The sequence below is a fragment of the Protopterus annectens genome, chromosome 11.part0 (assembly GCF_019279795.1).
Source record: "Protopterus annectens isolate FY-2018-M chromosome 11.part0, PAN1.0, whole genome shotgun sequence".
Lineage (NCBI taxonomy): Eukaryota > Metazoa > Chordata > Ceratodontiformes > Protopteridae > Protopterus > Protopterus annectens.
Window position 1 is genome coordinate 332582188 of NC_056745.1, and position 14521 is coordinate 332596708.

The 14521-nt window shown below is 42.2% G+C and overlaps 1 protein-coding gene across 2 annotated transcripts in view; it reads left to right on the forward strand.

Moving 5' to 3' along the window:
• SLC41A2 (solute carrier family 41 member 2) overlaps positions 1-14521 on the forward strand; it is a 1208246-nt gene that overhangs the window by 1053700 nt on the left and 140025 nt on the right. For both annotated transcript variants that reach the window (XM_044087830.1, XM_044087831.1), the window contains exon 10: positions 13790-13938. In XM_044087830.1, coding sequence (XP_043943765.1) covers positions 13790-13938 — 149 coding nt within the window. The remainder of the gene's footprint in view (positions 1-13789; positions 13939-14521) is intronic.

The window sequence follows — 14521 nt, forward strand, 5'->3', positions numbered from 1 at the left end:
TAAATTTGTGTTGAAGGGCTTCTTGCTTTCAGGCAATTCTTTGGCTTCCAGTTCTTCTCCCTCAAAGAAGCCTGAGAAGGAGCAGGGTCGAAGTAAGGAGATTTCCAAGGACCCCAAGATTCAAGAGAAGGACAAGGGGGACCATAAACGAGTAGCTCCCCTTCATTCTGATTATCCAGATCTGAAAATCCACTGCTCTTCTGATCCTGTGGCTGCTTCAGCATCGTGGTCACATCCTTCACCCCAGAGCTGATCTTTCACTGTGCAGACTTTGGAGAAATCTGTCTCTCCAGCATTTAGTGTCTCCAGTCCCTTCTTGGTTAAGGTAGGAAGTTCAGGCAGGGTCCATTCCCCCTTTTCTCCTGTTACACCAGGGGGTTTTCACCCAAATCCTGTCCCTCTCCATCTCGGATCTAGGATTACCAAGCTCAGATTCAATTGACAGATCCATCTGCTTGCTGACAGGCTTCCAAGCCTTCAGCAGTTGCCTCATCAGCCTGCTCAGTAAGGAGTCTTAGATCTTCACATTTAGAGCAGCTGATGCAGTCTTTCTTACAGATTCAGCTAGGACTTATCCCTGCTGCTTTGGTTCCAGTACCTGAGGGTTCAGCTCCACTGGATGTTCTTTGTGTTTCACTGTTGCAGTCATTACATTTGGGTAATCCTGCTGGCAGGTTGCCCTCAGTCGGCCTGAATTCCAAAGTCTTGGGTCCTGCGTCGGCTGCTGTCACCCCTTCCCTGATGTCAGGTCGTCAGGGTATAAAAGAAGCAGCCGACGCCATTTTCTTCAGTCTTTCTTGCTGCGCGGTGCTCAAAGCAGAAGCAGTTCGCAAGTGCCAGTCGTCCGACTCCTGAGATTTTCGTGTTTGAATTTCAGATCCAAAGTATTCAATAAAGCTAAGTACCCCATTGGGGAAACATTTTTCTTGCTCCAGACCAATGTCAGAAAAAGTAAATAATTGTATTTCTTGTGGAAAGCAAATACCAAATAAGGACTTTCATTCTTATTGTATTCCTTGCCTAGGCCCTGATCACAACGTTTCGGGTTGTCGGTTTTGTGCTAGATTTAACCAACGCACTATTAAGCGTCGGTATGATTTTGCTTTAAAACTATTTTGGACGCCGGTTTAATTATCCAGAAATGTCGTCGGATAGCCATCCAACTACCAGAGTTCACAAAAAACGCAAAGAAAAGGAGAAAGATAAACAATCGAGGCCCAAAACCGACGACAAAGCTTCTCCTAAGCCAGTTGCTGGTTCGCCGGTTCTCAGTGAGGCGCTTTCGCAGCCCCTGATGCCCGCTACTTTAGAGTCGCAGGCCGCTACTGACTCCCACGTGGAGTCGGCTAGCTGCTGGAAACTCAAGGTATTGGAGCCTTGGATACTATTCCCTCAGATGAGTCCGGAGCTGCTGAGCAGGCACCGGCTTCGGAGAGTGTATTCAGACCTAAACATCTTTACATTAAACTGAATTCAGCTTCAAAGGCAAAGACTAAAGCACCTTGTAAAGCAAAGAAACAAACTCAAGAGCCACGTGGACAGGCCTCTATGCCCAAAAAGCAGATGCTCAAAATGGCCGAAGACTTGATTACCTTGATCAGGGGTTCCCATCCCCCTCCTGATAAGAGGCCTAGGCAAGAGACTGACTATGAATCTTCAGATCAGGTTTCTGTTTCTTCTGATTCCTCTTCTGACCAGGAATATTCTCTTCCCCCCATGAGGATTCTGATGCTGAAGAATCTGTACCTTCAGCTTCTCCTCCAGAGGACTATTCTTTTGGGGAAACCTTGCATACCATGAGGGAGCATTTCCACTGGGAGAGCCAAGATTTTTCAGAATCCAAATATAGGCCCAGAGATTTCCTTTTACTACCTCAACACAGGCCTCTAGCCATTCCACCTGTGTTAGACATTGTAGATGATGTGTTTTCGGAGTCTAGTCTTACCCCTGACTCCTTACCTCCGGCTCCTGTTAAGCCTGATAGATATTACAGGGTTCCTGACTCTCATAAATTCCTTTTTAAAAACCCTGCTGCAGACCCGGAGACTATTTCACAGGGTCCCAAAGGAGTTGAGGCTTCCACTGCAAAAAACCCTACTCCTCTGACAGAGATTCTAGGGCACTGGATAGATGGGGAAAAAAGGTTTACACATCTGCTACCTTGGCTATAAGGACCTTAAACTGTCAGTTTCATATGCTCAGATATCAGCAACATGTCATGGCATTGCTTAAACAGAAAATGTTGTTAAACTCTGAATGTGCAGAAAACAAGGAAATGCAGGATTTATTGCATGCAGCTGAACAAGTTGGAAAGCATACTTTGCAATGTGGTTTTGATTCTTTGGAGGCCTCCTGCAGGGCCGCAGTTACGGGTTCTGTAATTAGGAGGCATGCTTGGTTAAAGGAACAAAATCTGCCTGATCATGTGAAAGTTAAATTATTAGATGCACCTTTACAGCATGATACTTTGTTTGGTGTTAAGGCAGAAGAGGTGTTAAAGAAAATGGAGGACAAAGCTAAATCTATGCAAACTGTCAAATATTTTTTACAAGTACAGCCACCTAGGTTTAGTAGACACTGGCCTATAAAGAATTGGTCCTTTCCTGTGTCAGATAGACCTCAAAGGGGCAAATCCAGATGCCCTAGAGGCAGATCCCAGGCGCAAGGTTCATACAGGTCAAAGCAATGGGGTGCTTCTACCTCCAGAGTTGGAGAAGACAAATCAGTCTTACAGGAAACAGTCCCAATGACTTCCCCCTGCCTGCACCAAGCACTTATCTCCTGGCAGCACCCTTAGGGGGAAAATTAGCACTTTTTTCTCAAAATTGGCACATTATAACCCAGGACAAGTGGGTTCTAAACACAGTGTCACAAGGCTACAAGTTCCATTTCCATACCCTGCCAAAGGCAAATGGCTGGCCAGATCTGCCAAAAAATCAATGGGCAGAGGCACAAAAACAAGTCTCATCCCTCATGGACATGGGGGCCATTCAACAAGTACCAGAGCAAGAGCAGGGACAAGGATTTTACTCAAGACTGTTCTTGGTACCCAGAAAGGACAAGGCCTGGAGACCAGTACTGAACCTGTCTATTCTGAACACATTCCTGGATATACCAAAATTCAAAATGTTGACTTTGCAGCAGCTTCTGGCCATGCTGGTAAGAATGCTTGGCTTGTGACTTTAGACCTAAAAGAGGCATATCTGCATGTCCCAATCAGACAATCATGCAGAAGATACCTCAGATTCAAGGCTGGCTCAATGCATTGCCAATTCTCTGCACTGCCCTTTGGCTTATCTACTGTGCCCAGGGTCTTTACAAAGTGCCTGGTACCAGTAATTGCATTCTGCAGACAGAGGAATACATATATATCCTTACTTGGACGACTGTCTAATTCAAGCAGAGAACAAGAACATTCTTCAACAGCATCTGGCGTTTGTGAAAAGACTTCTAACATGCCTAGGGTACACAGTCAACGAAAAGAAATGAAAACTAGTACCCTCTTAAGAGATAATATTCCTGGGTGCAAGCTTAAATACAACTGCCCAGATGGCTTATCTCATGTCAGACAAACAAAGGCAACTGACTACCTATTTCAAAATGTTGGCAACAAAGGCCCAGTTATCTGCAAGAAAAAATCTGCATGCTTTGGGCGTCATGGCATCCTGCATCCTACTAATTCCATATGCAAGACTGCATATGAGGAAATTTCAGTGGTACCTAAAAAGTATTTGGACTCAACATTGCCACAGCCTGGAGACAATGATTACTCTCATTCCCTGCCTGCAACAGGAGTTTCGATGGTGGGCGAAGGCTTGTCACCAGAACAAGGGACAGCCATTCACATTACCCCCAGTCAGGCAGACACTAACAACGGATGCATCAGATTATGCCTGGGGGGCCCACATGGCAGGAAGATGCATTCAGGGCACATGGTCCTCAAACCAAATGCATCTACATATCAATCAAAAAGAGATGCTAGCTGTTCAAAATGCCCTGAGAGCCTTCAAGGACGTACTTAATTCGGGACAACTACTGATAAAGACAGACAACACCACGGTCATGTGGTATATAAACAAGCAGGGGGGCACACATTATTACCCCCTTTGCAGACTAGCCATAACTTCGTGGGGCACAGCATTGACTTACCAAGTGCATCTGCAGGCACAATTCCTGCCAGGAAAGGAAAATACTCTGGCAGACGAACTAAGCAGAAACCTCATGGATCCCCAAGAGTGGCAGCTGGATCCACAAGTCTTCAGCATGATAACAAGGAAATGGGGATGCCCGGACATAGATCTATTTGCCTCCCCTCACAACTACCAACTAAAAAGATTCTGCACAAGGACTTATCACAGACAAGCATGGAAAATGGACACCCTATCTTTCAGCTGGAAAAACCTATCAGTATACGCCTTTCCTCCACTGCCTCTCCTCCCCAAGGTACTCCTAAAGGTCAGACAGGAGAAGCCAAAGATGATACTGATTGCCCCAGACTGGCCCCGCCAGTACTGGTATCCAATCCTAAGGAACTTGTCTCAATCCCCAGCTTGGAAATCACCTCAAATACCCCATCTACTGTCCCAGCAAAACAATCAGATCCTGCACAGCCAACTCAGGACTTTAAACCTGGCAGCATGGCGGATAATGTAATCATACAAAACACATCTCTCAGTAAAGCTGTGATGGATGTCATTTTGGAAGCCAGAAGGCCTAGTACTAGAAAATCTTATGCTGGAAAATGGAAGAGATTCTGTGCTTGGAACCAGGCACAAGGAACTGATACAGCTGTACCAAATATTCCTCAGATTTTGCAATACTTAACTGAGATGTTGGACAAAGGCCTATCTTTTTTATCAATTAAAATTCATGCCTCTGCCATTTCAGCTCATTACAATACAGAACCACCACTCTTTTCTCATCCTTTATTAAAGCAGTACTTCAGAGGAGCCAAAAATGTAAGGCCTCCAAGGAGATCACCAATACCTGCATTGGACCTCAACTATGTCTTGGAAAAACTCACCCTGCCTCCTTTTGAGCCAGCTGCTACTGCTGATATTAAGTTTTTATCTTGGAAAACAGCTCTGCTCCTAGCAATAACTTCTGCAAGATGAGTTTTAGAGCTACAGGCACTCATGGCTGTGGAACCTTTTATCATGTTTTATCCAGACAGAGTTTCTCTGAGGACAAACCCGACATTTATGCCTAAAGTGGTGTCTAGTGTGGCTCTTAACCAAACTATTCATCTGCCAACTTTTTATCCAAATCCACAGAACAAGGGGGAGAGAATTCCGCATTCCTTGGATGTACACAGACAGCTCAGATTCTACTTGGACAGAACCAAAGTTTTCAGGAAGACAGAGCCATTATTAGTGGCATATGCTGCAGGATCACAAGGAAAGGCTATCTCAAAGCAGACTATTTCAAAGTGGATAGGCCACTGCATTCGTTTCTGCTATTGTCAACATGGCAAGCCAGTGCCTAAGGGCATTAGGCCACATTCAACCAGAGCTGCAGCCACTTCAGCAGCCTTTCTCAGGGGAGTACCAACCAAAGACATTTTAGAGGCTGCTACTTGGAGTTCAGTGCACACCTTTACAAAGCACTATCATCTGCCACTCTATTCTAAATCTAGGGCAAGCTTTGCCACTGCAGTTCTGCAGGGCCTCATAGCCACTCCTAATGCTGTTTAGCTCCAGCCTCCCAACCATAGCTTTGGGACTGTACCCAAATGTAATGACTGCAACAGTGAAACATGAAGAACATAGTACAGTTGTGTACACTTACCATAAATGTAGATGTTTAAGTGTGTTCACTGTTGAAGTCCAGGTTACCCACTCGCCATCCCCCTTTTTTCTGCTGGAACTTGTCTTTCCTTCTGTGATTTATACAACCTATGTGGTGTATTTGCTTGTAAATGAAGGTAAAGTTTATATTGGCGCATGTATTTATATATATATATATATATATATATATATATATATATCTATATATAAATTTTGGCTACCCTTTTAGGGGGCACCTGACATCTGGGTCAAGAAAAACTGAAGAAATTGGCGTCAGCTGCTTCTTTTATACCCCTGATGACCTGATGGCAGGGAAGGGATGACAGCAGCCGACGCAGGACCCAAGACTTTGGAATTCAGGCCGACTGAGGGCAACTTGCCAGCAGGATTACCCAAATGTAATTTTACTTTGGTGTTGACGTCAACGTACTTGTGACAAAAATTTTTGCGACAGAGTTTGGCAGAGACGTTTAATGTTTAAGGATGGAATGAGATTGTTAAATATGTGTCTTTGCTTGGATGGTTGCATACAACGTACATATGCTTTTGGATGTTTTTTATGGTATCAGGTTGTGAGTATATAACAGCATTTTTTCAGCCAGGGTGCCAACGGTTGCGTGAATTTGTGATCCCGCGGAGGCGGAATAGCGGTTAGTTATGGCTGCTTGACATAGATGCTGATTATGTGAAATGATCGAGTATGGTATGTATATGGCTGAAACTGATGTTAACAGCAAACTTTAGTATTGTCTGTAGAGTTTTGGATGGAACTCCTAATGTCATGAGTGATAGTTTAGTGAGAACTGAACATGATTTCAGTGATAGGTTTCATATATACACTTAGTGAGTTATTATAGAGTGTTAGATCTCTGCTATTGTGGCTATTGGATGAGTATTGGAATTATTCTGAAGGTATTGCTGAGTAAGCCAATGGGAGATTTATGTTTTTGCTTGTGTACGTATATCGCTGCTGCCTACATGCATTGTGGCTGGTATTGATAAGTGTTTTTTTCATTCTTCTTCTTATTCTCTCTTTTTTGCTCTTTCGCTGGTAAACACACATAAGTTTATTTTGATGCATTGTTTATCATGATGCATTCCGTTTTAACATGATGCATTTCTTACTGCATTTTACGAGATGTTTGTTTTTGCTTATGTACATTTCATGCTTGAGAGAGTTTAATGTGATTTTTAATCCCAAGCTGTATTTTAGTTTGATGTTGTTTTTATATCTTTATATTTTGATATATGTTTTAGTTTGTTCCTCAGCTTAATGTGTCAGAACTTTTTAGTACTGCAGAACAGACTAATTAGTTGATTGATTGTTCAATTAACTATTCATTTGTAAATCAGCTGCACACTATATTGGAGAGGTGTGTCTGTTTTAGAAAGTACAAGTACTGCATTTTAGAACTTAGTTTTGTTTAAGGATCTGAAGAAGCGTGTTGTACACGCGAAAGCGCTTGTCCGATTTAAGTTCGATTAAAGACTTGTGTTTTTATCCATTTATTGTGGTGGTCTGTTCCAGTTTGTTTTTAGTACGCTTGGTTTTGGTGTTTGAAGCAGACCTTTGGGCAACAGCGTCTCCTTGTTGATACATACCCTTTTAGGGGGCACCTGACATCTGGGTCAAGAAAAACTGAAGAAATTGGCGTCAGCTGCTTCTTTTATACCCCTGATGACCTGATGGCAGGGAAGGGATGACAGCAGCCGACGCAGGACCCAAGACTTTGGAATTCAGGCTGACTGAGGGCAACTTGCCAGCAGGATTACCCAAATGTAATGACTGCAACAGTGAATACACTCAAAACGTCTACATTTATGGTAAGTGTACACAACTGTACTTTGTTTTTCTTCCCTTGGGTCCTCCAGCTGCAAGATTTGTGGATGCAGTTGCCTTGCCCACATCCAGATTGTTGCAGCTGGGCTTTGCCACTACAAACACCTACTCCTACCTTCGCATTCTCAACTCCAACGATGATATAGCCAAGAGCCCCTCAGAGTTGAGTGTTCATGACTGTAGATTTCTGGGTCAGGATCAACTCTTAGGGTTTCAGAGTTTTCTTTTCCTCTCAGAGCCTCAGCAATCGACAGTTTGTCTCCAGTCTCTGTGTCGGGCAAGTTGGGTTGGCTCTGGAGTAAGGCTGCACCATGGGTCCCCGGGATCTCAGGTGTGTCAACTCTGGGTGACTTACATCGACCTCTGCCTTCAATGCCATTGAAAAGATTTTCTTCAGGCCAAAGGTGGAGTGTTTGGCAATAGCCAGTAATTTTCCTCTGCCTGTGTCTGGACCTGTAGATGCACATCAGTATGCTCTGGACAGCCCACATCTCTAGGCATCCAAGCCACCGTGTATCCATGGCACAGTGCTTCTTCCACCTGTCCCCAGGTTTTCCATTTTCAGAGAGTCATGCTAAGAGTTGATGTAAGAAGAAGCACTTAGATTCCATGGAAAACTCTGTCATGGAGAATACTGACCTCGAGGAAGGAAAGGACTCTCCATAGTCCCCACATGAGGCTGCCTCTTTTGGCAGTCTTATGGAACACCTTCATCAATGTGGGGGTTGAATGGCCAAAGCCCCTCTCCAGAGAAGTTTATATTTTTGGAGGCCTTTGGTGTGGGCCTATCCATGTCTAAGGTGATTCCTCATCCAGAGTCACTTATTGTCCTAGTGTCCCGGAGGTCTTGGGGTAACCGGGTATGGTGGAATCTCTTCTTAGGCAACCTGATAAGATTTTGACCCCTCCTAAGGACCAGGAGCTTTGGAGTATGAGGCCCCACCAGTGATGCGAGCCTGGTGGAGGCAGTCACCAAAAAGGACATTTCAGAGGAAAGTTCTTTGGTGCATATTCCAAACATGGAGTCTAAGGTACTGGACCATTTGGGGAAGTGCACCTTTGCATCAGTGACTTTCGCACTGAAAGAGTTCAGTTATTTGACTTACTTGACAAGGCTTCAGTGCTACATTGTGTGTAAAGTGTCAAAGGTAGTTAAGGCACAGCAAGTGCTGGAGACCTTAAAGACTCTAAAAATGCCATTGTTAATCCTGCATTGTGTTTCCAGTTTGTTTATGCACCTGCTTTCCACTGCAGTCGATGGCAGGTCTCAAGCTGCTGAAACTGGCATTCCATGCACCAGCTCAGTTGGATGCAATTATGTCATTTTGTGGATTGCTTTAAGGTGCCATTTGTCAACACCCCTTTCGATGGTTCTTCTCTTTTTGGCCCAAAAGTCAAAGACACATTAACTAGAAGTGAACAGACAGAAGGACTATGTCCGCCATCAGAGTGCACTTTGCCACCCCTCAACAGTCCTATTCTAGAAACCAGAAAAGGTGCAAGCACCTCTTTTTTTCAGAAGTCACAGCAGTAATTTCAGGGTATCCCTGGTTATGGTGCCCCTTGCTGTGGTGGTGGTGGGGCAACCAGAAAGGATGACTCCCATGCAACAGAGGTGGTCCACAGAACTAGGACTTTCACGGAGATTTTGCTGGGAGGCTATTTCAGTGTACCTGAACGGTTGCCTGACTGTCCTACTCAGGGTTGCTTGGCCCTCCACCGAAAAGCTTGAAAGGCCATCACCTTGGATGCATGGGTGTTAAGAGTTGTATCCAGAAGTTAAACAATTACATTTTTATTTTTGTCAAGCGAAAATTCCAAGTCCCTTCCAAATGTTCTACCTTGTTAGAGAAAAGATGTAGCATCCAAGATTGAAAAGCTCCTGATAAATCGGGTCATCCCCCTTTTTTACCTAAGGTGGTATCAAAAGTGTGTTTTGGATTAGCATATTCATTTACTTGTGTTTTTCCTGAACTTCTCCAATAAAGAGGAAGAGTTGCTACATTATCTGGATGTTCATAGACAACTGACATTTCATTTAGACAGGACCATAGCCTCTAGGAAGTCAGAACAAATTTTTGACTTGTTTTCTAAGGCTTGGCTGGGCAAGCCATTGTCAAAAACAAGCCTACTCAAATGTCTGTTTCACTGCATTTCCTTTGGGTGTAATTTGAAAGGAAAGTCATTGCCAACAAAACCTAAAGGTCATTCTACCAGAGCAGTGGCTACTTTTATGGCCTTTTTCTCCAGAGCTTGTGTTAATGATATTTGTGCCACTGCTACTTAGGCTAGTACTCTCAAGTTTCTGTCCCATTACAAATTGGATGTACAGTCAAGGTCTGGGGCCTCCTTTGGTTCCACTGTTCTGTGGAATGTTCTTCTCCTAGGGCCTCCCCGAGATGATATGTGGCTGGGGACCCTGTCCCACAGGTTGAAACTAGATGGAAAAGACAACATTGGCTGCAAAAGTTATGTACGTACCAAAATAATAGCACAGTGTTGTCTGTTTCTGGTCAATTAAACCATCCCTCCCTCCTTTTCCCTCTGTCAGATTGTTTGGATCGAGTGGGTTGCAGAGCTGTTGGGGGGGGGGTCCCCATTCCATCTTGGAGGTCCTGTGTAAGATCCTGGAGTGTTTATTTCTTGCTTATGTTTCATATCTGTGGGAGGGGCAACAAACTCAATCTGAGGTAGATAGGGAGTGAGGTATTATGGGTAGAGGAGGCAGAGCTCCACAGTGGAATGGCCGGTCCCTGATCCGACTCAGATCCAATAACTTAAAGGTTGAACACAGATCGGTCATTAAGGTAAGTACATAACTTTCATTTTGGTAATGAGGAATAGATCTACCTTAGAGCTTTGTTGTCCTTCAAGTACAATATGACTGTGTTGCCTTCTTTTACTTGTACTATTCAACTGTTTGTATGAAGTGAAAAGAACATCTATAACCAGGTTGCTAAAAGAAAGTGTGTTTTTACTCATTATAAAAGTTACTGCAAAGTTCAAGTTACTTTTTTGCCACTTCTAGTCATTTAAACTGTTTACTCACCTGTAGGTTCTACATTTTTTCAAGCAAGTTTGTTCAGAAGTGAGTGCACTGCAATATTAAAATAATTTACAGTCCATGACTTCTTTAATCCTCTGATTCAGTTTTAGAAAGGTAGAAACAGAGATGTCACTTGTTTCTTTGTTGAATATTTTATATCTCACCATAATGTTTATATGTACGTGAATAGATTTTATTAGACCTTTGTAATTTCCATTAATGTGTTCATTCTGTGATTACCTGATTTATGTGGTGCAGGTTCATGGGGTAGGCAAGAACATATCATGGCATTCAATGGGTACAAGGTATAGAAAGTCATCCTGAGTAGATTGTCAACCCATGGCAGAGAGCATGAACACACACACACACACACACACACACACACACACACACACACACACACACACACACACACACACACACACACACACACACACACACACACACACACACACACACACCCTACTCTTGTAACATGCATACTTGTGTTCAGTTTAGAGAATTATCAGTTCACCTTTGAAACATGCACACTTATGGGCAGTTTGTTGCCAGTTGATGTATGAAGTGTCTTTGGATGTGAGAAGACACTGGATTACCTAGCATAAGCTCATGAGGACACAGAAGAGGACAGGCAGACTCTGCATAGAAGGAACCTCAGCCAAGAATCAAACTGGGCTGGAGAACCAAGCACTACAGGACAATAATGTTGACTGCTGCACCAGTGCACACCCTTGTAATTCTATTTCCATAAATATCTGCTACAGCTCTATAATTGTCTGCTACATATCTTCAGTGGTTTCAGTCCTAGTTCAAAGGTTATTCAGCAGTTAAAGCAAGAAATAATTTCATGTTTGCATGTTCAGTGACCTTCTGAGTGTCTTAAGCTTCCATTTTTGTCCACTTCCGTATCACCTTATAACTGTCACCAATAAGAAACCTTTAATGAGATACTGACCGGATTTTAATTGTTGTAATTTGGCTCACGTACGTTCTTTTTCATTTAGCAATTCAAGGACTGTATCAAAGCAGAATGATTTTCTTTTTCATTTAGCAATTGTAGGGCTGTATCAGAGCAAAATATTGTATACTTTAGAAGCTGTGGTTTCAAAATCCCGAAATAGGTGAATAGACTGTATGCGAAAGTTAATCCAAACAAGACAGTTCTATTGGTTATGTATCCATGTAGTTAAAGGAAGGGGTGGTGGGCTTGAAGCCGAATTTCATTAATTTACTGAATCACTTTGATCAGAGTTTTTCTCTGTAGCTGCAAAAGCTAGACAGGGCCTTAAGCACTGGATGGAATGTCGTGGTACTTGCTGACTCTTTTGGTCTGTGAAGCAAAATATCTCTCATCATCATTTTTGGTGGTGTTAGATGTTGCCATGTTACTCCTGCTCATATAGTGAAGAACATCCCACAAGATCATTGCCCTAGCAGAATTCATGCAAGACAGACAGGGTTTGTACTTTTCACCAGGTCTGCTACACAGTCTGCCTTTTGCTAGACCCTCTGCTTAGGCTGTAATGGTGTCTTGAAATTCATATAGTGATGCTTAGGTATTTATTTTTAAGGACATTTGCTTATACTGTACCTTCTCGGTGTAAATTTTTCTAATAGCCAATCTGTTTATTTGCATTTTCAGATCAGAATTTAAACCACGTTTGATTTTGATGAAAGCTTTGCATGGTGTTCATCATTAGATCACTGTTGCAGTAGCATAAATGTATATGGGACATATCCTGACAAAGATCATAAGTCTACCCAGTATACAAAAGCTTTTGGGTATTTTCCTTGCTCACAGTATGCCCATTGAAGTTCAAGAGCATGCTAGTATAAAAGAGGATATATGGGCATCAAAATTAAGAACTTTTTTTCCCCTGGAAAGTTCACTCAGACGTCTTTCTCATCTACAGTGCAACTTCAATATCTCATCGGCTAGCTTTCTGGGCAGGCAAGTACCCCTGACAGGGACTTTCTTTTTTTAACTAAAAGTTGTGAAAATGTTTTTCTTATGTATAGCAGAAGGGGAAGATGTGTCTGTGTGTGTTAGATAAATCCAGTGCTCATTTCCCTGCACCCAAGACAACTGATTGGCTTTATAAGGTGTAAGAATCAAACACTTCCCTTTTCAGAAATCCTCTGACAGACCCTCAGTCATGTCTGAGGCAGAAGAGTGAACCAAAGGAGCTTCTAAATCCTTAGCCTCTTCCAATTCCATGCTAATCAACAAAGATGGCAGTCCATTAGATAGATTTACAAGAAGGTCTGTACCTATTCAACCGTGACCTTCAGAACTCTAAAGTTTCACGCCCATACGGTCAAAGTTCTCTTTCACACATTCTCTGACGTGCTTCTTTCTAACCTACCTGTTTCTGGTTCTAAAATTTTGCTGACTCACTTGATTTCATCAGCATTTCAGATCAGAAAACACAGAGGTGTGGGTAGGTGGAGCAAAGGGGGCAGTTGCCTGGAGTGCAAGGTATTTGGGGGCACAGTTGCCATATGCTAATCAGTCTTTAGAGCATTACTGGCATTCAGAACTGAATGCCAGTATCACATTTGCGGTTGGGACTGAAACACATTAGTGCCTTGTCTGTGGTATAAGTTGTAGGAATCAGCTTACCACAAATGAATACATTTGTACATCATCTTGGTTCAACAGACACGTGATGCAGGAGAAAGCTTTTGAAACTGTGAGGACATCTGATTCTTGGCAGAATACTTCCCTTAAAGCATTAGACTACTGCAGCACTGATCTAGTCAAACATCTACTGTTATGGTAAGTTTGCTTTCACAACTGTACTTTCTTGTACATTTAAATAATTTTAGCTTTAATATTCTAACCAGAAACTTTTTTATTTTTGTGATCATCTTTTAAACAACTTAAACACAATTAAAAGAACCTAAGTGATTTGATCTTATTTACCTGTGTTAGACTTTTAAATTTTAATTTATCAGTTTATTTTTGCAGATTGATTTTGAAATTGCAGAATGATCACTAAAACTTGTTTAACAATGACAGTATCTAACAAAATCGTTCCTTTGCTGTTCTAATGGAAATTGAAAATATTTTAATGATTTTGTCTTATTCATGAATTGTTGCTGTTTGTTTTTTAGGACCAAATAACAAGTCTGCACAGGTGCTACTCCTGCTTGTCATTCCCGGACACATGATCTTTTTGTATACAATTTATTTAATGAAGAGTGGGCATACGTCTCTAACGGTTATTTTTGTTGTAGTGTTTATGACTGCTGCTCTGCTACAGGTAAGCATTATACAACTGGATGTTCACATATTTATGTAGTCCGTTTTCTGAACAGAAAGATGCAACATACTGTTAAGTTCTTCATACATTTTACTATAGGCTAGGTTGAATTACATTTTTATTAGTAAGAGTAGGGTCTAATACAGCAAGAGCATATTCTGCCGCCATACTGGTTTATTGAAGACTTCATTGTCTTCACTCTAAATAGTTAGCAGAATGTGGGTATTTTTCCAGTGCCTCCTTTGTCAGCATGTGTAACGTACAAGAATAGAGTATTGATCACTGAGCCATCAAGTAATACTTTGATGACAGATTCAAAAACTGTCACCAGTAGTCGAGACCTCCATCTGCATATCATTAGTGCTGTACACATACATAAAAGGGAGAAGGCCACTTTCAGACTTTTTAAAGTTCCCTATTTTGAGTGGTTGCATATTAGTTTGACAGCAAAACATCTTTTAAAACCTATTTACTTAATTGGTCCTAAACTTTCTGTGTTCATTGGAAGAAGTCATTTTTTGCTGATGTTTTGTTTCAAAAAGTAAATCTCCACTTTACCTGTGATAATAATTACAAATAAGTT